The sequence below is a fragment of the Stegostoma tigrinum genome, chromosome 16 (genome assembly GCF_030684315.1).
Source record: "Stegostoma tigrinum isolate sSteTig4 chromosome 16, sSteTig4.hap1, whole genome shotgun sequence".
Taxonomy (NCBI): domain Eukaryota; kingdom Metazoa; phylum Chordata; class Chondrichthyes; order Orectolobiformes; family Stegostomatidae; genus Stegostoma; species Stegostoma tigrinum.
The window spans coordinates 35,047,463-35,073,439 of record NC_081369.1 but is presented as its reverse complement, the minus strand read 5'-3'; the positions used below and the strand labels follow the sequence as shown (position 1 = coordinate 35,073,439).

Sequence of the window (25,977 nt, the reverse complement as noted above, 5' to 3'; positions counted from 1 at the left end):
AAACTTTTATATTGTATGAAGTGAGAACCACTGTTCTATTCCTTTATTCAAATATAGACCGCAACCTGATTTTCAACTGAGGTGTGGAGGAGTTGGGAAAATTCCCAGCTTGGCCCACCTGCCATAAGTGAAAATGCCAAGAAAGACAGGATTTTGTGATGAACTTCTGGCTGAGAGCCCAGACCACAAGAGAGATGAGCAGAATAAAGCCATTTGGCCCACAGAGTCTGTACCACCATTCAGTCATCCAATCCATTCTCCTCCCTTCTCTCCTTGATTCCCTGTCTAATTACAAATCTATCTCTGTCTTGAACCCACTCAATGACTTGGCCTCTACAGTCTTCTGCTGAATTGAGTTCCACAGGTTAACCACTCTCTGGCTGAAGAAATTAATAGAATCCCGACAGTGTGGAAACAGGCCATTCAGCCCAAGAAGTCCACACCAACCCTCCAAAGAGCATTCCACCCAGACCCATCCCCCACCCCATCCCTGCAATTCTGCTTTTCCCCTGGCTAACCCACCTATACTCCTGAACACTATGAGCAATTTAGCATGGGCAATCCACCTACCATACATATCTTTGGTCTCAATTCTTACGGGTCATCCCTTTACTCTAAGGCTGAACTCAGGTCCCGATCTTTCCTCCCAGCAAAAACATCTTCTCCACATCCACTCTACATAGGCCTCTCGGTATTCTGAGAGTCTCAATGAGATCCCCTCTTCCTTCTAAACTCCATTGAGTACAGACCTAGAATCCTCAACCTCTCCTCACATGAAGAGCCTTTCATCCCAAGGATCATTCTTGTAAACCTCCTCTCGGCTCCCTCCAGAATCAATATATCCTCCCTTAGATACGGAGGTTCAAAACTGCGCGATATTCCAAATATGGTCTAATGACAGCCTTTTACAGCTTCAGCAATACACCTAAGCTATTGAACTGTAGCCTTCTTAAAATGAATGTTAACATTGCATTTGCCTTCCTAATTGCCAACTGAACCTATATGTCAACCTTAAGAGAAATCCAAACTAGGACTCCTAAGTCCTTTATGCTTCAGATTTCCAAAGCATTTCCCCATTTAGAAAATGGTCTACGCCTCTATTCTTCCTACCAAAGTGCATAATCTCACAATTTCCCAGTCAGCCACTTCTTTGCTCATTCTCCTAGCCTTCCTAAGTCCTTCTGCAGCATTCCCACTTTCTCAGCACTACCTGTCCCTCCACCTACCTTTGAGTCATCTGCAAACTTAGCAACAACAAAGTCAGTCTCTTTGTCAGATTGCTAGTGTATAACATGATTAGTTGTGGTCCCAAAACTGACCATTGTGGAACACCACTTGTCACTAGCTGCCCACCTGAAAAAGACCTCTTTACCCCCATTATCTGCCTTCTGCAGTCAGCCAATTCTCTATCCATGCCAGAACACTGCCTTTAAAACCATGGACTCCTACCTTTTTTTAAAAAATCAGTCCCCTGTGTGGCACCTTGTCTAAGGCCTTCTGAAAACCCAAATAGATTATGCCCAGTGGTTTTCCTTTGTTTAACGTGCTTGTTAGCTCCACAAAGAATTCTAACTGATTTTTCAGGCATGACCTTCCCTTTATGAAACCATGCTGATTCAGCCCTACTTTACCATATATTCTGCAATTGCATCCTTAAAAATGGATTCTAAAATGACTGGGGTCTGTTGTTTCCTTCCTTTTGCCTTTGTCGCTTCTTAAACAGGGATGCTACATTAGTCAATTTCCAATGCCTTTGGGATCCCCCTGACTCCAGTGATTACTGAAAAATCATCAGCAGTGCCTCTGCTATCTCCTCAGCTATCTCCTTAAGAACTCTGGGGTGTGGTCTGTGATCATGGGAACTGCAGATGCTAGAGAATCCAAGATAACAAAGTGTGGAGCTGGTTGAACACAGCAGGCCAAGCAGCATCTCAGGGGCTCAAAAGCTGACGTTTCGGGCCTAGACCCTTCATGTTATCTGGTGTGTGGTTTGTCTGGACTGGCAGGTTTATCCACCTTCAGACCTTTCAGCTTCCCCAGGACCTTCTTCAATGTGTTGGCCACTCTGCTTAATTCTGCTCCCCAACCTCCGAAATTCAGGTAGCTGGTGTCTTGCAGCATGAAAATTGATGCAGAGTATCCAGTTCCTCCGCCACTTACTGTGTCCCATTACTATTTCTCCAGACTCATCTTCCAGTTAGCCAATGTCCACTCTTGCCTCTCTCTTACATTTTAGATGTCTAAAAAGAACTCTTGCAAACTTTTCATATTACTAACGAGCTTAGCCCCATATTTCTCCACCCCCTCCCACTCCACCCCCAGTTGCTTTTTTGGCAATGCTCTATTTCGTTTTAATGGTTTCCCACTAATCTTCACCATATTGTATGTTTTCTCTTTTGCTTTTATGCTGTCCTTGGCTTCCCTCCTTCTCCGCATGTTTCTTCCTCCTTAGGGTGAATTTCTGTGGCACCTTGCAAATTACCCCCAGAAACTTGAGCCATTGCTACTCCACGATCTTCCCTGCCAGCCTCCTTTTCCAATCAACTCTGGCTAGTTTCTCCCTCAAGTCTCTGTAGTTACCTTTACTCAATTGTAATATTACTCCATCTGATTCCAGCTTCTCCCTCTCCAACTGAAGGGTGAATTATATTATATTGTGGTCAGGAGTTCCTTCAATTTATGCTCCCTAAGCAAACATCTGTTACTCTGTTGAAATACCTGAGCTCCTACTTGATTAACTGCTTTGGCTGTCATTTTCATAACACTTATTTACATACAATTAGGGAATTTCGATTGCTTACAGTTTTAGCTACTGACACTGAGTGATTGGCACTTCTATTGGTTAGCTACGTGAAAGCTTTTTAAGCCTAGTGTAAAGCTATGAATGGCTTCTTTAAAAATATGTATTGACACTAAAGTAGGGGGTATTGTATATAATTGTGTTCATTACAATTATCCAGTACATAGAAGGTGAACAAGCACGGAAATGGTATAGCCTGGTGTTAGGTAGCATGGATGGGACATATTGGTCAAGTGGTGAGTAGAGTGGTCTAGCCTAGCACATGGGCATCAAGGGCCATTGCAGTTAGGGTGAAGATATTTTGAACTTAATTTTTAAAAGGCTTCTTTGTGCAACGTTTTGTGATCTATGACTGTATGAAAAGCTTGCCTGATAACATGAAAAATGCTCGTCTCTGGCTGCAATGCAACTGGTTAACTCGGGAGTAGTGGTCACAGGTTTTCTACCAGAATCAGCCTGCAATTTTAAAAGGCACTTTCAAAAAGACAGATTCTTCAGGAATCGGATTGTGAATTTTGGAATTGGGAAACAGTCCCATTTTCAAAGTGCTCCCGAGACATCCTGGATATGGCGAAAATCCAGGTCCACACCTCCAAGGAGAGAATGGAGTTGGAGTGGAATCAGACAATAAGATCATCACATAAACAAGTTATAAAAAAAACTATAACTAGAAATATCTATACTTTTCATCAAAAAAACTAAATGGGAAAATTGTTTCTATATTACCTCTTTCTTACTAAAAGTACAGTAAGCAGGAAACAGATTCTCAAAAGATATGCTCTGGAGATTAACTGCTATACCTTTAATTGTACATTCCACTGAGGACTGAGCTCATTGATAGATGTCAAAAAGGTTTTTTCCCCCTCGGGTGGGGGAGTTCAAAACCTGAGAGCATACTTTTAAGGGGAGAGGAGGAAGACTTGAAAGGGACCTGCAGGGCAACTTTTTCACAGAGGGTTTGTTTGTGGAATGAACTGCCAGAAAAGGTGATAGATGCAGGTACAGTTACAACATTTAAAACACATTTGGCCAGGTGAATAAGAAAGGTTTAGAGGGAAAGGGGCCAAACACAGGCAAGTGGAACTAGTTTAATTTGGGATATCTGGTTGACTGGAATGAGTTGGGCCAAAGGGTCTAGTTTATGACTCCATGATTCAAATAACATGTGTTATGATTGTAGCTGACAAGTCAAATTTCAGAGAAAATTAAATTCACAATTTTCACAGAACACTGAAATAGGAGATATCATGTATAATTCTGAGACTGGATGGAAGAGGATGCTGATCAACCGCCAGTAAGCGGCAAAAAAGTGACGGGTGAATTTCATGGCAACAAATATGACAGCAACGTTTGCTGAAAAAGAATTAATACTTCAATGAAATGACAAAATGAAAATGATTAATTACAAGATATTGAAAGACACTCATGACAAAAAATAATTCTGGGTTTTCTGGCAAATGGTATTAATAAATGTCATAATGTAATGGGGAAGCAGGACCACAGTTGGACTGCCACGTCCTATTTTGAGCTCCAGGCTATAAGAAGGGTGTTGAGACACTGGAATTGGTACAACACAAGGCTCACTAGAACAATGTTCAGTGCAAGAAAATATGAATGTAAAGTTCTGAAAAAGTGGAGTTTTTTAATGAGAAAATGGAACAGTTCAAAGAGAATCACCAACAAATGTCTTTTAACTGGTACAATGTAAACAGAAACATATTGTTTTCAATAACGGAGATATCTAGAATGTGGGTAACATAGTTTTAGCAGGAGATTCAGACCAAAGAACTGTAACAAGCTTTGCTTTACGTAAGTTATTGTAGAAGCTGTGAAATACACATCTAGAATTGATAACTGAAGCAGAAAGAAAGTTAACTGTTGTGGATAAGAGATATGACTTAATGAAAAGATAACAGAAAGGAACACTGGAACAGGGCAGACAGAAGGAACTTGAAACATTGTGCATGAAAACACCAGTGGGCTTGTTGGTTTGGTAGCCTGATTCTATCTTGGAATTGCTAAGCAATCAATCAGTAACTTTCATTAGCTCTAATAATTTTTCTTTAAACGTGAAATTTTGAAATTGAGATGTATTGGGAAACCTATAGAACATAGAACATTACAGCACAGTACAGGCCCTTCGGCCCTCGATGTTGTGCTGCCTGTCATACCGATCTCAAGCCCATCTAACCTACACTATTCCATGTACATCCATATGCTTATCCAATGACGACTTAAATGTATCTAAAGTTGGCGAATCTACTCCCATTGCAGGCAAAGCGTTCCATTCCCTTACTACTCCGAGTAAAGAAATAACCTCTGACATCTGTCCTATATCTTTCACCCCTCAATTTAAAGCTATGCCCCCTTGTGCTCGCCGTCATAGTCTTTGGCAATTACTTTTTAGTACAACTTCTCACAAAAGTATCAAGTTTTCTAAACCGTCACCTATCAACAGACCCATTCATTGCCTCTGATCTACAAACCATACTGCATTTGACTGTACGTGCATTTCATTTTAGAAAATTCATATTAATAACTGTATAAGTTAATCAATCTAACAGGCTTACTGCAAGCACAATCATGTCTGAACTAAGCAATAACTGTGAGCTACTGAACAGAGTTCAAGACAATAGTTTTATCTAGAAAGAAAAAGCCATCAAATAATAGATAATAAAATGTGAGGCTGGATGAACACAGCAGGCCAAGCAGCATCTCAGGAGCACAAAAGCTGACGTTTCGGGCCTAGACCCTTCATCAGAAGGGTCTAGGCCTGAAACGTCAGCTTTTGTGCTCCTGAGATGCTGCTTGGCCTGCTGTGTTCATCCAGCCTCACATTTTATTATCTTGGAATTTCCAGCATCTGCAGTTCCCATTATCTCTGACGCCATCAAATAATAGTTCAGTTAGCTAGATGGTCAGCATGTGTTTCAGAACAATATCCACTGTGAAAGTTTGATTCCTGTTCTGGCTGAGTTCGACTTGTGACTTGCTTTCTTGTTCTGCCCGAGAATGAAAGTCAATACCAAATCATCACTGACTGAAAGAAAAAGTCAAAAAAGGGAACCCAGAATGAAGCATCAGTAATGAGCAAGGATCTGCATTCACGAAAAACAGAGATGAATGAAAGAGGGGATGAACTTAGTTGACTGAAGTGTAAAAAGGCAAGAGAAATTGATGTGACCTGATCTCTAAGACCTGATAATCTCTATCCAAGATATTTTAAGAATGAGGAAATTGGTGATGCAATTTCAAAATGTTACAAAGTTCTCTAGATACAGTTTTTTGAATTGATTACGGCGTATCTTAAAAATCTAGTTGAGTTTATCATCACCATCATGGTGGATATGGAGTCATAATGGACACCATTTATACTGACTTCCAGAAGATACTTGATAAGTTTCCACACAAAGGACTATTGACAAAAAGTGAGAAAGACTAAGGTGCCAGGAATGTGCTTGCGTACAGAAAACAAAGGTTATTTTTAAACAGTTATTTGGTACTTGGCATGATGTGATGAACAGTGCTCCTCAGAGATCTGTACCAGAACATCAGTCCACCATGCAATAAATCAATGATTTAACTGAAAGAAGACAGTCATATTTCAAAATTTCATTAGACTCTAAATCAGGAGATACAGTAACTTGTGTGAATGAGAACAGGAACTTACAAAAGAGGCACTGACTGACTGCAAAACTATGACATATGCAAATCAGTACATCTTAAAAGGTGAGGCATGAAGGGCTGTGGAAGGAGTAGAGAGATTTAGGTTTAATTAATTAACCAATGCACAGGTACAACACGTAATTCAGAGTCTAAATGAATGCCATCCTTTTTGCAAGGAAAGCAAAATTGAGGAAGTGATGCTTCAATTGTACAGAGACTTGGTCAGACCCCTTCTGGAGGACTGCATTCAGATTTGTTTCTGAACCCCACTAACAATAACAGCTCAGTACAGTTTCACTAGAACGATGAGAGAATACACGGTTAGATTATGAAGACAACCCTAACAAACCTGTGTGATATTCCATTAAATTCAGAAGGTTGAAGAGCAATTTAGTCAGTCCTTAAATAACAAATTGATAGAGGGTCACGACCCGAAACGTCAAGCCTTCCTGCACCTCTGATGCTGCTTGGCCTGCTGTGTTCATCCAGTTTCACACCATGTTATCCCAGATTCTCCAGCATCGGCAGTTCCTACTATCTCTGATTAAGTATGTATATTTCTTCTGATGGGACAATGTAGAATGAGACAACACAATCCAAGAATTAGAACATGACCATTTGGGAATGAAAATATGCAGCAGCTTTTCACATAAATGGTACTGAAAGTCTGCAACTGCCTTTCCAAAGTTAAGTTGATACTGGGTAAACTGCAATTTTCAAGACTGAAAGTGATATGGCTTTTATCAGGCAAAGTTATCATGGAATATGGAACAAGGGAGTTTAAATGGAGTTGAGTTACAAATAAGCCAAGGATCTAACGAAATGTGAGAAAAAAGTTCAATGGACTGAACGGCTTACTCATGCGCTGACAGTGTGTGAAAGTGCAAAAGAAATAATAAAGCAAACATTTCTAATGTTTAGGTCAGTTCCCTAGAGTAACCATTTCCAGACAAATGGTGAGTCGAGCAGAAAATGTAATAATCTTGTTGTACTGTCACTTTTTTTTATTTTTCATATATGGAAATTAAACTTCTGGCTTATTGTGGCTTTAGGATGAGGCTTTTGTGTCTTCCTAAGGGATCTAATGTCTTGCCCGGGCCAAAGCTTGACTGCAGGCATTGCAGTCACAGGTAAGCAGTCTGCCAGGTCAGACGACCATGAATACTCAAAGGCTGGTGTGAACTGAGCTAGCTAACACCATTTTATTAAGTTAAATTGAGGGAAGAAAGGTTTTAAACAGCGTCAGACAGAAGATTTCAGATCATGTTACCTCAGGGGATCCTAATGTAAAATATTAACCGATGCTACTAAAGAGCTAAATTTAACTCCTGCAATGTTAAATCTGCAGGACAGCAGTGTTGTCAGGTGTTAATGAGTTATCAAACAAGATTATCTGAATTAGCCACTGAAGACAAGCAAATAGTTTGATATCCAGTGATCATTCACATTAATTACTTTTGCAATAACACTGGTCATTTGAACTTGGCAGAAGCTACTCCAAAGCTATTGTGGTGGATGCTTCTCTCCTGGGATTGGGGGAAGGGGGGGGATTGGGGGGCGCGGCATCACAGCAGTGATAAAACCGGGCAATCAGTTCAACTAAAAGCTGACATTGTAGACAAGACAAAAATAAGTCATGTAAGTTGGAAGCAATCAAGCAGCAAAGGGCTTCAAGCAGAATTAAGACCATAAGACATAGGAGTGGAAGTTGGGCCATTCGGCCCATCGAGTCCACTCCGCCATTTAAATCATGGCTGATGGGCATTTCAACTCCACTTCCCTGCACTCTCCCCGTAGCCTTTGATTCCTTGTGAGATCAAGAATTTATCGATCTCTGCCTTGAAGGCATTTAATGTCCCGGCCTCCACTGCACTCCGTGGCAATGAATTCAACAGGCCCACCACACTTTGGCTGAAGAAATGTCTCCTCATTCCCATTTTAAATTTACCCCGTCTCATTCTAAGGCTGTGCCCACGGGTCCTAGTCTCCCTGCCTAACGGAAACAACTTCCTAGCGTCCACTCTTTCCAAGCCATACATTATCTTGTAAGTTTCTATTAGATCTCCCCTCAACCTTCTAAACTCTGATGAATACAATCCCAGGATCCTTAGCCGTTCATCATACGTTAAACCTACCACTCCAGGGATCATCCGTGTGAATCTCTGCTGGACATGCTCCTGGACTGACCTACCCCCCGCCCCCCCAACTCCACTCATCTTTACTGGCTCCACCCCCGCCAATTTGGCCTGCCTGTCCCCTCTCCACCTATCTTCTCCTTTATCCACCTTCTATCCACCAACCCCTTTCTCCCTATTTATTTCAGAATCCCCTTTCCCTGCCCCATTTCTGAAGAAGGGGCTAGGCCTGAAACATCAGCTTTCCTGCTCCTCTAATGCAACTTGGCCTGCTGTGCTCATCCAGCTCTACACCTTGTTATCTCAGATTCTCCAGCATCTGCAGTTCCTACTATCTCTGAATGTTTACATGATCTGCCTTTGGAGAGATCTCATTCTGATCACAGGACGATGCTGTCATTGCATTCTTGCATTTTCTTTGTTAGTAAGACAGGAAAGATTTGCATTTATTTACTGCATTCCATTAAGTGCTTTATAGCTAATGAAGTATCTCTGAAGTGCAGATATTGTTGTCAGGTAAGAAATAGAGCAGGTTAATTGTGCACAGCTAGATTAAAAGAAATTCAATAAACTTTTTAGGCATTGTTTAAGAGAGAAATAATGGTCATGATATTGAAATTTTTTCTTGGTTTTTTTTCGAATAGCATAAAAGAAAAAGAGAGATCAATGAAAATGGTGCAGATTATTGTGAAGCCGAGGACAGGGATGTCTTTAAAAACTAGCAGTGGACAACTAAACTAGCAAAAAGAAGGAGAAGGTGAAATAAGAGGGTACGTTACCTAATAACATAAAAGAAGATTGCAAGAGTTTTTTAGGTGTATAAAATGTAAGAGGCAAAAGTGGACATTGGACCGTTGGAAAATTATACTGGAGAAGTGGTAATGGGAAACAAAGAAGTAGCAGAGGAACTGAATAGGTATTTTTTATCAGTCTTCACAGGAGAAGACATGAGTAGCATACCAGAACTTTAAGGCAGTTGGGGGTAAAGCTGGGTGTAGGGGCCATCATTAAGGAGAAGACGTTGGAGAAGCTGAAAGGCCTGAAGGTGGATAAATCATGTGGACCAGATGGACAACACCCAGGGCTCTGAGGAGACAGCAGAAACATTGGTGGTGATCTTTCAGGAATCATTGGAGTGCGGAGGGTCCAAATGGAAAATGGCTAATGCAAAAGCCCTGCTTAAGGGAGAGAGGCAGGAAAGGGTCTGGTAAAATAGGGTTGAGTCAGCACAGCTTCATCAAAGGGAGACAATGCCCAACAAATCTGTTATAATTGCTTGAGGTGGTAATAGGCAAGTTAGAAAAAGGAAAGCCAGTGGACGTGATCTACTTAGATTTCCAGAAAGTCTTTGCCAAGATGCTGCATGGAAGTTTGCCAAATAATACAGAAGCTCAAGATGTTAAAGGCAAGATGCTAACTTGGATAGAGGATTCACTGAATGGCAAAAAGCAGAGAGTGGGGATAATGGGGTCTTTTTCAGGATGCAGCTGGTGACTAGTAGAGTTCTGCAGGTGTCAGTGTTGGGGCCACACTATCATACATTAACAATTTGTATGAAGAGAGAATGTTGCTCAGTCTGTAGTGAAACAAAAACAGGCCAAGGGATAGGTATTATTTAAGGAAGCTGGGAAGGCACAGACAGGCTAGAAGAATGGGCAAAGAAGTGGCAGAATACAATGTGGGAAAGTGAGAGGTTATACACTTTGGAAGGAAGAGGTGTAAACTATTTTGTAAGTGGGGAAGACTTCATAAATCTGAAGCACTGGGGGTTAGAAGCCATAGCTCAGGATTCTCCTAGGGTTAACTTGCAGGTTCAGTTGGCAGCTAGGAAGGAAGGCAAATGCAATCTTAGCATTTATTTCAGGAAGATGAGAATACAACAGCAGACATATACGGCTGAGACTGTATAAGGTGCTAAGCAGACTGCTTATAGAATATTGTGATATATCTAAGGATGTGTCAGCCTTGGTGGAAGTCCAGAGGAGGTTCACAAGAATGATCCCAGGAATGAAGGGCTTGTCATATGAGGAGCGGATTGAGGACTCTGGGTCTGTGCTCTATGGAGATAACGTATGGCTTAGAAGGGGTGCACGCTGGGAAGTTGTTTCCGTTAGGCGGGGAGACTAGGACCCGTGGGCACAGCCTTAAAATTAGAGGGGGTAAATTTAAAATGGAAATAAGACGACACTTCTTTAGCCAGAGAATGGTGGGCTTGTGGAATTCATTGCCACAGAGTGCAGTGGAGGCCGGGACGTTAGATGCCTTCAAGGCAGACATCGATAAATTCTTGATCTCACAAGGAATCAAGGGCTACAGGGAGAGTGCAGGGAAGTGGAGTTGAGAAGGCCATCAGCCATGATTTAAATGGCGGAGTGGGCTTGACGGGGCGAATGGCCTTACTTCCACTCCTATACCTTACGGTCTTATGGAGTTCAGAAGGATAAAGGAGGAATTTCAGTGAAATTTACAGAATACAAACAGACCTGCATAGAGTGGATATGGAGATGTTTCCATTGGTAGGAGAAACTAGGAACTGAGGGCACGGCCTCAGAATGACGAGATGACCCTTCATGGAAAGAAATCCACTGAATTTAAGGCAGATCTGCAATTTTTAAAGAAATAATTTGAGAAGCTATTGGAGAAGTGGGATTCCAGAGTAATACCTGACTTGTTAGATCATAAGATTTATTTTGCAATTTGGATACCATGGTGTTCAGCCACAGAACACATTCACGATTCCCTCAACACATTTTCAGAAAAAGAATATTAAGTTAATTACACAAAAGAAACAAAAGCATACAATTTGGAAAGCTGATATCATAAATACCAGAAACGAAGAAAAACCACAAACCTTTTCCTTCTCAGCACTTCAATCTTCCTTTAAAATTTAACTAAACTGAAGTGTTGACAAGCATGCTTTTTCAGTGGCTTTCTGCATATTCACCAAAAATGAGTGACTCCCTTAATTTTCCTCCCCAGCATACAGACAGTCTGACGCTTGATTTTTTTTTGACTGAACACCGAACTAAGTTCAAGGCTTGACTACTCCTAAGTTGCTAAGCAGCACATGTTGGCATGCATCTTTTCATCAGAACTGTCACCTACTTCTCATCCCTGGCCTCCCCTTTTGTAGGTCATAGAAGTTAATGTTCATAGCCAGCAAATCTCTCACCAGGTAGCTTGTTGAGTCATTGAGATTAAGCCACAGATTTTATTGGATAGGTTGTCTGTGACTCACTGTTCCAATTACTTTCTTTTGTTTCCTAAAAGAAAAGTCAGACTTCTACAGCGCTGAAAACAAAAAGCCAATTTACCTCTACTTTAGAATCCAAGTTTCTAGATGGTAATTGTTTATTATTAACTTTCATCACACTGGGCTAAAACCCAGATTAAAATAATGGTATAGAATCATTTAAATAAACATGAATATAAGATCTTTGGCAAAATAAAAGAATATTAATGAAAGCAGTACAATAATATTGTAAATATGAACTTTCAAAATGATAAAATTGTCACACAATAGTCTGATTTGTAAAATTAAAGCCCATGAGATTGATAAAGACATATAACCTCCACAATCTAGGACAAGGGCTGCCGAACACAACAAGTTCCCAAAGTTAAACATCATCTTGCTTTGGAATAATTTTGCCAGTCCCTCACTGATGCTAGTTCAAAACCTTCAAGCTCATTTTCTTTCCTTTTTGTGTATTAACACCATAGAGACTGCAATGGTTCAACAACATGGCTATCCAAACCTTCTCAAAGGCATTAATGAATAAGCAACAAAAGCTGGCCTTACTAATAACATGTACTTCTCATGCAAGGGTATTATTCAAAATTCATATTTCAATACAGGTGGCAATATTTGTATGTTTATAAATAACAGAAAACTCAAAATGAAGCCAATAGTAAGCCTCCAAAGGGCATACATTGACTTATGATAAGGGAGACAAACAGCAGATGAAATTCAATACAGAGAAATGTGAAGTAATGTAAATGGGAAGAAATGAAAAGGGGCAATGTGAATTCATTGCCACAATTTAAAAGGGTGCACAAAAATGGGAACAATCTTTGAACATGACAAGACAAATTGAATGTTAAAAATAGCATACATGATCCTTAGACTGAGAGGTTACGTAGATCAAAACCGATAATCATCACTAGGAGTAGGCAAGTGGAAGTTGTTTTAGTGCAGTGAGTTATGACATCAAATGCATGGCCTGAAAGAATAGGAGAAGCCAATTCTGTAGCAATTTTCGAAGGGAAATGAATATATTCTGGGAAGGGATAACTATCATTCTCTGGGGAAGTGGAATAAATTGGGTAACTCTTTCAAAGAGTTGGCACAGGTACTGAATGGTGTCCTACTGTGGTTCATGATTCCATACTTTTTAAATAAACAAAAATGATTTGCACAGCTTCTGGTGGGATATTCTAACAAAAAATATCAAAAAATCAATGGAAATTCACAAAGGAAACTTACCAACCCTAAATTAAAATGTTATTGCCATCTGGTACCAAAAGGCATGAGCTAGACAGTGGTTTAGCGATGTGGAAGGCAGCATGTGGTTAAAAGCTACAGAGGATGTGAGGAATAGAGAAAATATCACTCTTTGTGCTGTTAAAATTTCAATAATTCCAATACTTTAACTATTTAGAATAGTAACTTGATCATAAGCATTAATAATTGATAGTTCTAGGCTTTCGTAATTTGCTAGAACTATAATGTACTGGATTAATCATAGAACAAAAAAAAATACGAATTATTCCCAAACAACTAATTAACATGATTAAAATGGATTTAGATGTGGAATTCAGATTCTTTGGATATTAACAGTGGTGAGGCACACTAGCGGCCGGGGTCAAAAATTTGCATACAGAATACCCCAACTGATCCCAAGGCCCTACATAAGCACACTTTACAGAAATAAATTTCACATTTAACTTTTACACACAGTATATCCAATATCAATGAATTTGTCTCACTCCATTACTGTTAATATGTGCTTAAAAATATATTCACCATTCTTTAGTGTCACAGCTGATTGAATATAAATCAGTCAACCCAGGATACTGTTTATTCCATAATCTGAAATGCAAATTGTCTCCTCGTTTAGCTACACTGCATTTACTTATAGTTGCCAATAATGTAAATCTTATATTGCCATACAGTCAAGGTTAAAGAAATGACAGGTGGCCGTTTTAAGTATAACTTCACATTACTCAGAACACTTAAGATACTTTCTGAATCTAGAGAAAATAAGATGCTCAGTATGACATAAGCAATGTTTGGTTCTCAAAATTCTTCAATTAAAACTACTGAGTGAAACTGAAGTTTCTTTATAATGTGCTACTCCAAGGTGAAAATGAACTTAATATTTTCAATACCCAAAGTTTCATTCCTAGATTGTTGAACTACTGCAGCTAAAATAGTAATGGGGTCTGTGGGAAGCTCACTTGTTAACAATGTCTACATGAACAGCCATTTCTAATAATTATAAAAAAAAGCAAAAATGCTCATGATTGGGACTAAAGACAAAGTCGCCATAGTCTTACTATGAGAGGGCTGCCCTCTCATCGCAGAGACATGACTGGTGTGGTTTAACTTCAGGATCAACATGCTTACTGCAAAAGGAGAGATCAAGGTACAGAATCCTTTACAATAATGGGACTTTTTAATCACCTAATCCTCCTGTTTCTTCTTCTTTTGGCAGTGGTGTATTCAATTCAAAAATATTAAACATTTCACTTATTATTTTGAATTGAAATAGAATACTATGGCATGGTGATAGCTCTGGGTTATTCAGGATTGGAAATCCAACTACCAGGCAGACAACTCAAAAGGCAAGGGAAGGGAACATGAGAGGTGTTAAAAAGGTGGAGCAGCAGGCTGTCAATATACATTGGAACAGAGGATAATGTTGAGAGAAAGCATGCAGATGAGGCAGGATTGGTCAAAGTTAGATTCCTAGGAGTGACAGGACAGAAATAGTCTATAGCCATAGTTGCTCTAGCTACAGTTGATTTGAAAACAGCCAATCGAAATGAGAACAGACCTACTCATAGGCAATGGAGATGTGTAGGGGGAAGGATGTGGTTAACCACAACAAAGGATGAGGTTGGAAGGATAGTGAATGTGGTCATAATCATAAAAACCAAAAGAACTGTGGATGCCGTAAATCAGGAACAAAAACAAAGTTCTTGGAAAAGCTCAGGAGGTCTAGCAGCATCTGTGAAGGAAAAAAACAGAATTAACATTTTGGGTCTGGTGACCCTTTCTCAGAATTCAATCATACAATATTACTAGTGACCTCTTTTAACGCTGTTTCAATATCGTGGTACGGCAGAAACTTTGTAGGAAATAGACTGGAACTGTAATGTTCATGATTTGGAGTCCAAAACGTTTACAGAATTGAGAAGGGAGATTACAGGAAAATGTAATTTGAAGTGATAAGGAATTTAAAAATACAGAGGAGTCAATGGTAGACTTTGGGAAGCTTTGTGGATAAGGGTAAATGCGCTTTTGGTGGGGGAGGGTGGGGGGAGACGTGAAGCGTAGTATCAAGGCCATGAATTGCTTATTTTTCTTTTTAGAATTGAGGGCTGTTTGAGATAGAGGCTTAAAGAGAGTTGGCAGAATAGTTAGTGATCTGATATCATGCACTATTTCAATGCATAAAGCATCTAAGACACAAAACCCCAACAGGAAATAAGTGAGTCAATCATGTTTCCTAACAAAGGAAGTTAAAGACTGCATTAGAACAAAGGAGGAGGCTTATAAAGTTGCTAAAAAGAAAGCAGTAAATCCAAGAATTGGATGTATTTCAGAGTCTAACAAAGGAAGAACGTGAATCCGATCAAGAAAGGGAGAATAATATCTGAACATAAACTGGTAAGACATAAAAACTTTATATAGATAAGTAAAAAGGAAAAGATTTGCAAAGGCTTTCTTTTATTCATTCTTAGAATGTAGGAGTCATTGTCTAGGAAAAGATGTTGTTAGGCTGCCTTCTTGAACCGCTGCAGTCCGTGCTGTTAAAGTTGAAGTTGGAAGACAGTTCGGACCCGGAGACAGTAAAGGAACAGTGGTATTGTTCTCCTGTTGCTGCCTGTAATGTCACAAGTCTTCAGAAATATAAATGGAAAGTTGTCTGAGACAGAAGAATTTATAATGGGTAAACAGAAAGGGCAAAGAAGCTAAATAACTACTGTGTTTTAACAGAAGGTTTAAGAAATCTAGAAATAAGTCAACAAAGGGGCTAGTGTGAATGAGAAACTGAAAGAAATTAGTATTAGTAAAAATGCTGCACTGGAGAAATTATTAGGGCTGAAAACTGACAGAACTCTGGGAACTGATAACCTAAACAGTGTTGAATGTGGTGACTGTAGAGAAAGTGGATGTGTTGGCGATCATTTTTCAAAACTCAATAGATCTGGAATAAGGTCTGCAGTTTGAAAGATAACAAATGCAAGTCCACTATATAAAAATGTAGCAAGAAAGAAAATAGGGAGCTACTGACTGGAATCTTGATGTAAATAGTAAGGAAATCATTAGTATCTATTATAAACAATGTGATAACTGAACACTTTGGGCAGAGGCAAGGCGTATTTATGAAAGAGGAATCCGGTTTCATAAACCTTAAAAGCGTTTTTTGAGGATTGTACTAGGACAGTAGTTAAGAAGGAACTTGTAGATGCAGTCTATTCAGATTTTCAGAAGGTTTTTAGTAAGATACACAGTTAGAAGAACAAAATTAGAGAACGTCAAATTGGCGTAATATATTAACATGGATTGTAAGAAACGGATAGAGCAAGAATAAATGGGTCATTCTCAGCTTGGCAGGTTGTGATTAGTGGGATACCACATGGATCAATATTTGGGCCCCAGTCATTCACAGTCTATATCAATGATTTGAATGTGGGGACCAAATATAATATAGCAGATTTGTAGGCTTCACAGAACGAGGCGGGAACTTGTTGAGAGGATGATGCAACGAAGCTTCAGACATTTGCACAGGTAAAGTGAGTGCTCAAGATGATGACAAGTGGAATATAATATGGATGGTTAATCATTTTAGGAGGAGGAACGGACACGCAGGGTAATCCTTATGTGGTGGGAAATTAGGAAGTGTTGCGGTCCAGAGATATCAGTAACATAGTCTCAGAATAAAGGGGCACCAATTTAAGACTGACACAAGGAGAAATTTCTTCTCTTAGAGGATTGTGTGTCTTTGGAACTTGTTGCCATAGACAGCTGCAGAGGCAAAGTCCTTGTGTAACTTTAAGATTAAAATAGATTCTTAATAAGTAGGGGAATCAAGGGTTATATGGAAAATATAGGAAAGTGGATATAAGAAATGACATATGGACCATTAAATGGCACAGCAGGCCTGAGGGGCTGAATGGCCAACTCCTGTTCCTATTTCTCACTGTCTTATTTTAATCTTGTTCAGCAGCACAGCAGATCTGAAGGACTCGACGTCTTTCTTCTGCTCCCAGTTCCACCTCCTTCAGCATGGTGCAACCGAACACATTTTAACATGGTCCACCATTTTATCATTCTAAAGGAACAATTTCTTCCACAGCACTCTAGTTCACTCGACAGTCATCCCCTAAGACTCCTACCCCTTTCTGCTCCTTTCTCATTGGACAATGACCTCAGCACTCCTATGGGAAACAGAAAATTTATTTGTACTTGTTTCAATTTAGAACATTACGTTCACTGCTCATGACATGGCTTCGTTTACCCTTTAAAAGTTTGCCCATGGGATGTGGGAGTCACTGGCTAGGTCAGCATCTTTTGCTTATCCCTAAATACTCCAGAAAGGGAGATAACGAGCTACCTTCTTAAACTACCGAGTCACTGGGACACAGAGACACCCACGGTACTGTTTGAAAGGGAATTCCAGGATTTTGAGGCAGCAAGTGAAGTAATGGTGGTACAGTTCTAGGTCAGGATGGTGAGATAACAAGGTGTAGAGCTGGATGAACCATCCGGCCAAGCAGCATCAGAGGAGCAGGAAGGCTGATGTTTCGGGCCTAGACCTTTCTTCAGAAAAGGGTCTGGAGGAGGGTCTTGGCCCGAAACGTCAGCCTTCCTGCTCCTGTGATGCTGCTTGGCCTGCTGTGTTCAACCAGCTCTACACCTTGTTATCTCAGATTCTCCAGCATCTGCAGTACCTACTATCTAAGTCAGGATGGTATGTGGTTTGGCGGGAACTTTCAGGTGGTGGTGTTCCCATACATCTGCTGTCACTGTCTTTCTAGGCAAGAGAGATCATGGGGTTAGAAGGTGCTGTTGAAAGCACCTTGGTGAGTTATTGCAGTGTATCTTGTAGATCCTATGCACTGTTGCCAGTATGTCAATGATGGAGAGTGAAACTGCTTTGTCCTGGATAGAGTCAAGATTCTTGTGTTATGGGAGCTGCAGTTATCCAAGCAAGTGGAATGTACTCCATCACATTCCTGAGTTGTGCCATGCAACTAGTGGACAGTAACTGGGAAGGCAGAAGAACAGTTGCTGCACAATTTCTAGCCAATGTGATGCTGTTGTAGCCAATGATTACATGGCTGGTCTGAATCTGATTAATGGTAACCCCCAGGATGTTGGTAGGAAATTCAGCAATTGTAAAAGTCACAATGCCAAGAGACAATGGTTAGCTTGGTGCTTTTAACAGCACCAAGGGACAATGCCATACTTGGTCAAATACTACAATGACATCAAAGGTGGTAATACTCACCTCACTTCTCTTTTTGCCCATGGTGGCTGTAAGGAGGTCCGAAGCCCAATGGCTCAGGGAGAACCCAAAATGAGCTTCAATGAGCATGAGATTCTGCTTGATGGTATGTCAATGATTCTTTCCATCACTGATGGTTGAGAGCAAACTGACAGGGCTGTAATTGGCCTGGCTAGATTTGTCCTGCGTTTTGGGCAATTTTCCTGACTGCTAGGTAGATACCATACTACAAGGTTGTGAGGGTTCACAGCCTTTGCAGTATTTGGTGTCTTCAGCCACTTTTTGATTCATTCAACGTGAGATTCAGCTTGAGGGGATCACAGGAGTAGGCCAAGATGAATCATCTCCTCAGCACTCCTGGCTGAAGGTGGATGTAAATACTCCAGCCTTGTTTTTTTGCCCTGATGTGCTAGGATCCTCCATCATTGTGATTGGGACATTTTGTTTAATTGTCCACTACCATTCATGACTGAAAGCAGTAAGACTGTAGAACTTGCATCTGATGTCAGTTAGGGGATCACCTAGCCCTGATTACTGCAGAGATAATGGGAACTGCAGATGCTGGAGAATCCAAGATAATAAAAATGTGAGGCTGGATGAACACAGCAGGCCCAGCAGCATCTCAGGAACACCAAAGCTGACGTTTCGGGCCTAGACCCTTCATCAGAGAGGGGGATGGGGTGAGGGTTCTGGAATAAATAGGGAGAGAGGGGGAGGCGGACCGAAGATGGAGGGAACGACAAGAGAGATTCCCTGAGGTTGGTCCGGAGGGAGGAGGGTAACTTCTTCAGGTTAGGCATCCCTGGAAGAGCCTCTTCCAGGGATGCCTAACCTGAAGAAGTTACCCTCCTCCCTCCGGACCAACCTCAGGGAATCTCTCTCCCATTGCATCTCTCTTGTCGTTCCCTCCATCTTCGGTCCACCTCCCCCTCTCTCCCTATTTATTCCAGAACCCTCACCCCATCCCCCTCTCTGATGAAGGGTCTAGGCCCGAAACGTCAGCTTTGGTGCTCCTGAGATGCTGCTGGGCCTGCTGTGTTCATCCAGCCTCACATTTCATTATCTTGGATTCTCCAGCATCTGCAGTTCCCATTATCATAACAGCACTTCATCTTCTGATTCAGTACTACACGGCCTTCTTGACTCAATAGTGAGTTCAATAACTTTAGATCATAAAATCTGGCTTCATCTTGTTCAATGTGACTTTCCCTTTTTATTTTGCTGGGTCTACATTTTGTTTCTCTTCTTATACTAGCAATGACACTTTCAGGTGTTACTTTTGTAGCAATTCTCACTTTATTTTGACACAACCTTTTGTCATTAAATACATCTTGTCCTCTACCCTATGACAGGCCCTCTGCTCTTTTTCTGCATCCTCCCTCTCACTTAAAAAGCTCTTCCATTTCTCACTGACGATTTTTCATCAGGACTAAAGACAATCTGAACCACTGGTTTTCAGCTCCACAGATACTGCTTGACCTGCTGAGTTTTATCAGTCATGTGTTATAATTACAAGCTCTCCCATAAGAACAGTGGCCTTAAACAAAGCACAAGTTAAGAACAAAAACAAAGTTGCTGGCAAAACTCAGGAGGTCTGGCAGCATCTGTGAAGCAGAAAACAGTTAACGTTCCGGGTCCAGCGTCCCTTCCGCGGAACTCACCACAAGTTAAGACTGAAACTTCACCACATTGCGAAAGCAACCAGGGACATCAAAAAGAGCCACGCTTCCCATAAAAGAGTCAGGAAATGCCAGGAAGAATTGATGATCTTAACTCAATAGATCTCGTCACGATCGGGACACATATTCAGGACAATAAGCACCAGCCTGTTCAGATGCAATGCCAAATACGAACATTTCTCCAAAAATCTAAAAGATAGAACTGACTGACCCAGGAACTGACAATGCCACATTTCAAAAACAATATTCAATTTCTTTTCTTAACTAAATGCAATTGTCACAACTGAAGTTATGGGAAGTTTAAACACCTAAGCTCAATGTGAATTACAAGTTACGGACAGGATTTACTTGCCGCCAACATGGCAGGATATACTTCAAAACCAGAAAGTAACTTTCAGCGGAAAGTAAACTCCGATCAGAAAACAAAGTGCAGTCAAGATGTAAGTCAAAACGATCAGATTAATGCTGAAATGGGGGAATGTTTTTGTATTTAGTTGTTTCTGGAGCCTAACGGGAGGGTGCACACGCTGTGAATGCCCAGCCTGTCACCACCTCCATCCCCACAGACCGCACATCCCTCACGGCCAGCCACAGGCCGCGGTGAGACCACGACACGGGGGGGTCCCTGTGCCCTTTACAGAGGGGAAGGAGTGCGGGGCATACAGAGTACGCCCTCAAAATGCCGCGCTAACGCCAGACCACATCAGCCGAGCCGCACCACTGACCGAAGAACAGAGTGAAATCACTCCTCCTTTCACCTCCAGCTCCACGCTCGCCTCCCTCCGAACAAAATGCCACCACTCAGCACTACCGCGCATGCTCGGAGCGGGGATCTCGCGATAACCGTCCTCGGGACATGTCACGGAACGTGCGATCGAAAGGGGAGGGGCTGCGTTTGTCTTGGTAACGAGGATGGTCTGTGGTTCTGTGGTCTTGGAGATAATGGGAACTGCAGATGCTGGAGAATCCAAGATAATAAAATGTGAGGCTGGATGAACACAGCAGGCCAAGCAGCATCTCAGGAGCACAAAAGCTGACGTTTCGGGCCTAGACCCTTCATCAGAGAGGGGGATGGGGAGAGGGAACTGGAATAAATAGGGAGAGAGGGGGAGGCGGACCGAAGGTGGAGAGAAAAGAAGATAGGTGGAGAGAGTATAGGTGGGGAGGTAGGGAGGGGATAGGTCAGTCCAGGGAAGGCGGACAGGTCAAGGAGTTGGGATGACGTTAGTAGGTAGCTGGGGGTGCGGCTTGGGGTGGGAGGAAGGGATGGGTGAGAGGAAGAACCGGTTAGGGAGGCAGAGACAGGTTGGACTGGTTTTGGGATGCAGTGGGTGGGGGGGAAGAGCTGGGCTGGTTGTGTGGTGCAGTGGGATAGGGGACGAACTGGGCTGGTTTAGGGATGCGGTGGGGGAAGGGGAGATTTTGAAACTGGTGAAGTCCACATTGATACCATTAGGCTGCAGGGTGGCGGAATATGATTTGCTGTTCCTGCAACCGTCGGGTGGCATCATTGTGGCACTGCAGGAGGTGCATGATGGACATGTCATCTAAAGAATGGGAGGGGGAGTGGAAATGGTTTGCGACTGGGAGGTGCAGTTGTTTGTTGCGGACTGAGCGGAGGTGTTCTGCAAAGCGGTCTCCAAGCCTCCGCTTGGTTTCCCCAGTGTAGAGGAAGCCACACCGGGTACAGTGGATGCAGTGTACCACATTGGCAGATGTGCAGGTGAACCTCTGCTTAATGTGGAATGTCATCTTGGGGCCTGGGATAGGGGTGAGGGAGGAGGTGTGGGGGCAAGTGTAGCATTTCCTCCTGCAGTGCCACAATGATGCCACCCGACGGTTGCAGGAACAGCAACTCATATTCTGCCTGGGAACCCTGCAGCCTAATAGTATCAATGTGGACTTCACCAGTTTCAAAATCTCCCCTTCCACCACCGCATCCCTAAACCAGCCCAGTTCGTCCCGTCCCCCCACTGCACCACAACCAGCCCAGCTCTTCCCCTCCACCCACTGCATCCCAAAACCAGTCCAACCTGTCTCTGCCTCCCTAACCGGTTCTTCCTCTCACCCATCCCTTCCTCCCACCCCAAACCGCACCCCCATCTACCTACTAATCTCATCCCACTTCCTTGACCTGTCCATCTTCCCTGGACTGACCTATCCCCTCCCTACCTCCCCACCTATACTCTCCTCTCCACCTATCTTCTTTTCTCCATCTTCGGTCTGCCTCCCCCTCTCCCTATTTATTCCAGAACCCTCACCCCATCCCCCTCTCTGATGAAGGGTATAGGCCCGAAACGTCAGCTTTTGTGTTCCTGAGATGCTGCTTGGCCTGCTGTGTTCATCCAGCCTCACATTTTATGGTCTGTGGTCTTTCCCAGCCGTTTTAGAATGCCTGCTTTGTAAATGCCCATTCTCAATTTGCACTGACCTTCTGCAGTCAGTGTTTGTATTACTTTTTTTAAAAATCAGTTTCTCTCTTTGATTATATCTCATTTTGCCATTGTTTATCCTTTGGGACAAAGATGGTTCAACGTATTTGGTAGCTAAGACTAGTGTGTGCCCACAGGTTCTATTGCAGTTTTGGATGGATTGCTGACTTGGGATTTCTTTTCTCTGCGCTTTCTCTTTGCCTCTCACATGCTTTCTCAGAAGGAATAACTAGTTTGGCCTGATATGGAGCCCTTACAAAAGCTGGTACCATAGTGGTTTTGCTCTGACCTTAATACTGGTCATTCTTTTGGTCAGAAATCAGGCACCAATACCTTTGATGACATTTCATGATATTACTGGAATGATATTACTGTGTACTAATGTCATGCTGTTTACATCATTGTGCTTGCTTATGTATAATTTCGGTAATCAATTTCACCATTATATTTGTTACTTCATTTGTCTTTGTTTCATATTTAGAAAGCTGATTCCCCATCACCCTCAAAACTCAATAACCACTGTCACAGCCTATTCTTCCAATATCCGCTCTCACAGCTCCTGAATCTCCTGCTTCCCCGCTACCCTGAAAGTTTCCCCTGACACCCCACCCTCATGGCTTGTATCACCAATTCAAACCCTCGCACCTCCTGTGTGTGATTCCCCATCCCCAGATCTCCAGCACCTCTAATTCCCCAACTTGATGTATCACCCCAAAGCCCCCACATATTGTGGTCCTGCCCTGTCACTAACAATGTTCACAGCTTATTCACCTCCCCAACCTCTATGCAGTCCTCTTTTGTGATTGGATCAAACCCCAGATGAAAACATGTAAGTAACATGTTCATTGTGTTAAATAAAAACTGAAAGAAATTGCTGGAAAAGCTTAACAGATCTGGCAACATTGATGGAGAGAAATCAGATTTAACGTTTTGGGATGAGGGGCTTAGAAGGGGCACTCAACCCGAAATGGCCATTTTTTTTCATTTTATAGAGTTAAGATTTGATGGCTGTTGTGATGCAGTGGTATTATTCCTAATTTTGGACCCAGACCCGGTCTCAAGTAGACCTCACTCCAGAGGTTTGTGTTTGAATGGGTTAATTAAACAACAAAATAAAAATAGAATGATGATTGAGGAATTCTATACTATTGCCAACATGTTTCCATGTATGGAAATGTCAACAGCCATTCACATCATGCTCATGTTCGTGCCCGCTTATATAAATGCATATGCAATTGTTAGTTATCTGTCAGTGATCAATACTCTCTTTGTCAGCTGCAATCTTAAAACAATGAAGACATTACATTTTAATGACCTAGATCTTCAAACTATTTTGAATTGATGGTGAGTGGGCATTGTACTTCTCCTTGATCCTGGCTGCATTGAACTATAGGATCAGGTACACTGGGGGATAGGGAACATTATGAAGCTGGGGTTTAAGCCTTTAATTGGAACTGCTAGTCAGTTGCAATAATGTAATTCCTGTATTTTCAACTTTTTAGATATTGTAGTTATAGCTGCAATGCAGAGCTATCCAGGATTGTGTCCATTCAGAAGAACATTAAAACATTTAAGCTGCAATCTATCCCAGCCTGGTATTTGGATCAATGGATGGAGTGAGCATCAGAAAGTCAGAACAGTGTAAATTTAAGGGATACGTATGGAATCCTGATGACTTACAAAGCAAAAATCATGTAGCTTGCAGGTAAGCCTGATTGTTCAATGAAACAGTTTATATCTATTCTCTGCATCTTGTCTCAAGAGTCTCCTGAAGAGATAAGGGCAGAAAGGGCTAATCACAGACTGCTGAAGTTGTCACATCTAGGATAAATATGTGGAATCAGAAAATGCCGATGATACTCCTAGTCTGGGCAGTACCATACAGGTGAAGAGCACTTTGGAGGCCACTAGAGGAACCAAATCACACACTCAAACTAATCATTCAATTTTTCAAAAGTATTACAAATTTGAGATATAGTACTGCTGAACTGCAGAGATCACATGGTGTACGGAACTACATAACTCATCATGGTGCCAACTGCCTAATCCCTAATTTCTGTTTGTTGATGGAAGGACAAGGGAGGCGGGACAGAGAGCACCCCGAAAGAACAGTTGCAGAGCCCGTTGGACAGATCAAGGTAGAAATGGAAGTCCTCATGCAGAATGTGGTGGCCTCCCGAACTGTAAGCTGCAGGAGACCATAACATTGTTCGTTACCTCCAGGCCAGAACAGACCAGCTGTAGGACCGTTATTGCCACATTGAGGAGGAACTCTCGAGCTGCTAAAGCCATTTGGTCCGTGGAAACATTGATTGCTACTTTAATTTTTTTCTTCAGATCGCAGCATAGCATTGGGTAAGAAGAGAATAAAGAAGTTTCCTTTTCTATCTCCTGTTGTAGTATGACCACCATTGAGAATGGATCCCACTAGGCATGTACTGCCCAAATTGATGCAGGTGGCTGAGGACTCCATGCCTCCATCAACTGGCACAGATAGAGAATCTGGTCCCTAATCAGAGACCTTCTTTATTCCCATCAATGAGATACTAATTATTCTCACTCTCATTCTACCAAGTTGTGGTTTGTAAAGCACCTCTAGTATTACAAAGGTGGTGTAAGGATGGTATTCTGTCAACAGTCTTCTAACTCCAAAGAATTTCATCTGTGTGTTTTTACTTTATCCAAGTCTAGTGAACATAATTTCCAGACCTCCGAGGTAGAAAACTGCTATGTCTTTTCCCCTAACAGGTGCAACTGCAGATAATGATGCTGCAATAGGAAACTGTTCTTGTTTCAAAGGTGAACTCAGTGCTTGTAAAAACCCCAGTTTCAGCTGTGTGAAGCTCCAAGGTACTATTTATAAATGGGAATAATTCTCCCAATCCACAACCTCCACTTTCTCCAGGTAAGTGTTAAAGATGAGTCCATCACAAATAACAATGGTTTTTAATTATGTAGCTGCTGATGATTCATATTTCTCCCTTTCTTTCCCTAACCATCCGTAGCTTGCTTTAGCTGCCAACTACATTTTAAAGTGATCCCCAATGAAGGGTCAACAAAGACCAAGCCAAAGTCAGCAGTTCTCTCAGAAAAGACAAGATTTGAACAGATCCATAAAAGGCAATGCTGTGATCCAGTTTGGGTGGGAGCAAATTGTGCCACATCACCATTCCTTTTAGTAATTGTCTTTTGTATATTGGCTGTGCACTTTCAGTTACATTCCCAATAAAAATACCTTTCAAATTATTAAACGTTTGTTGATGTTATATGCACTCTCATTCAGCTGCACCACCAACCATTCCCATTGACCCCAGTAAAATATGGAGGATGCATCAGGACAGCACCTACATCGAGCACCACAAACAGCAAAACTCACTGCAGACAGAGTGGTACCATAATGTGCATTTTGAGTGCACTTTAGCCTATAGTGCACCTTGACCAGTATGATTGTACAATTACCAGTAATACTGGTTTCATAACGAAATTCAATATTAGCTTCATAAAGACCAAATTTTCTGGTGTCCAGAC

General features: G+C 41.7%; 1 protein-coding gene and 1 long non-coding RNA gene across 8 annotated transcripts in view; one reads left to right on the top strand and one right to left on the bottom strand.

The window, feature by feature from the left end:
- Positions 1 to 20,831, bottom strand: part of znf507 (zinc finger protein 507) — a 56,373-nt gene extending 35,542 nt beyond the window's left edge. For 3 of the 6 annotated variants that reach the window (XM_059651692.1, XM_059651697.1, XM_059651694.1), the window contains exons 1-2: positions 20,743 to 20,831; positions 11,085 to 11,203 (exon numbers count right to left, since the gene is read on the bottom strand). In XM_059651692.1, coding sequence (XP_059507675.1) covers positions 11,085 to 11,090 — 6 coding nt within the window. In that variant the 5' untranslated portion in view covers positions 11,091 to 11,203; positions 20,743 to 20,831. Of the gene's footprint in view, positions 1 to 6,815; positions 7,030 to 11,084; positions 11,204 to 13,084; positions 13,178 to 20,742 lie in introns of all 6 variants that reach the window. The other 3 variants (XM_059651695.1, XM_059651693.1, XM_059651696.1) reach the window with 3 other exon arrangements.
- On the top strand, positions 15,380 to 25,700 carry LOC125459698 (uncharacterized). 2 transcript variants are annotated; one of them, XR_007249086.2, is made up of 3 exons: positions 15,380 to 15,493; positions 23,952 to 24,154; positions 25,455 to 25,700. It is a non-coding gene; the product is annotated as an uncharacterized LOC125459698 (long non-coding RNA). The 2 variants fall into 2 exon arrangements; XR_009446797.1 differs by lacking the exon at positions 15,380 to 15,493 and adding an exon at positions 20,850 to 20,932.
- Positions 25,701 to 25,977: the final 277 nt, after the last annotated feature.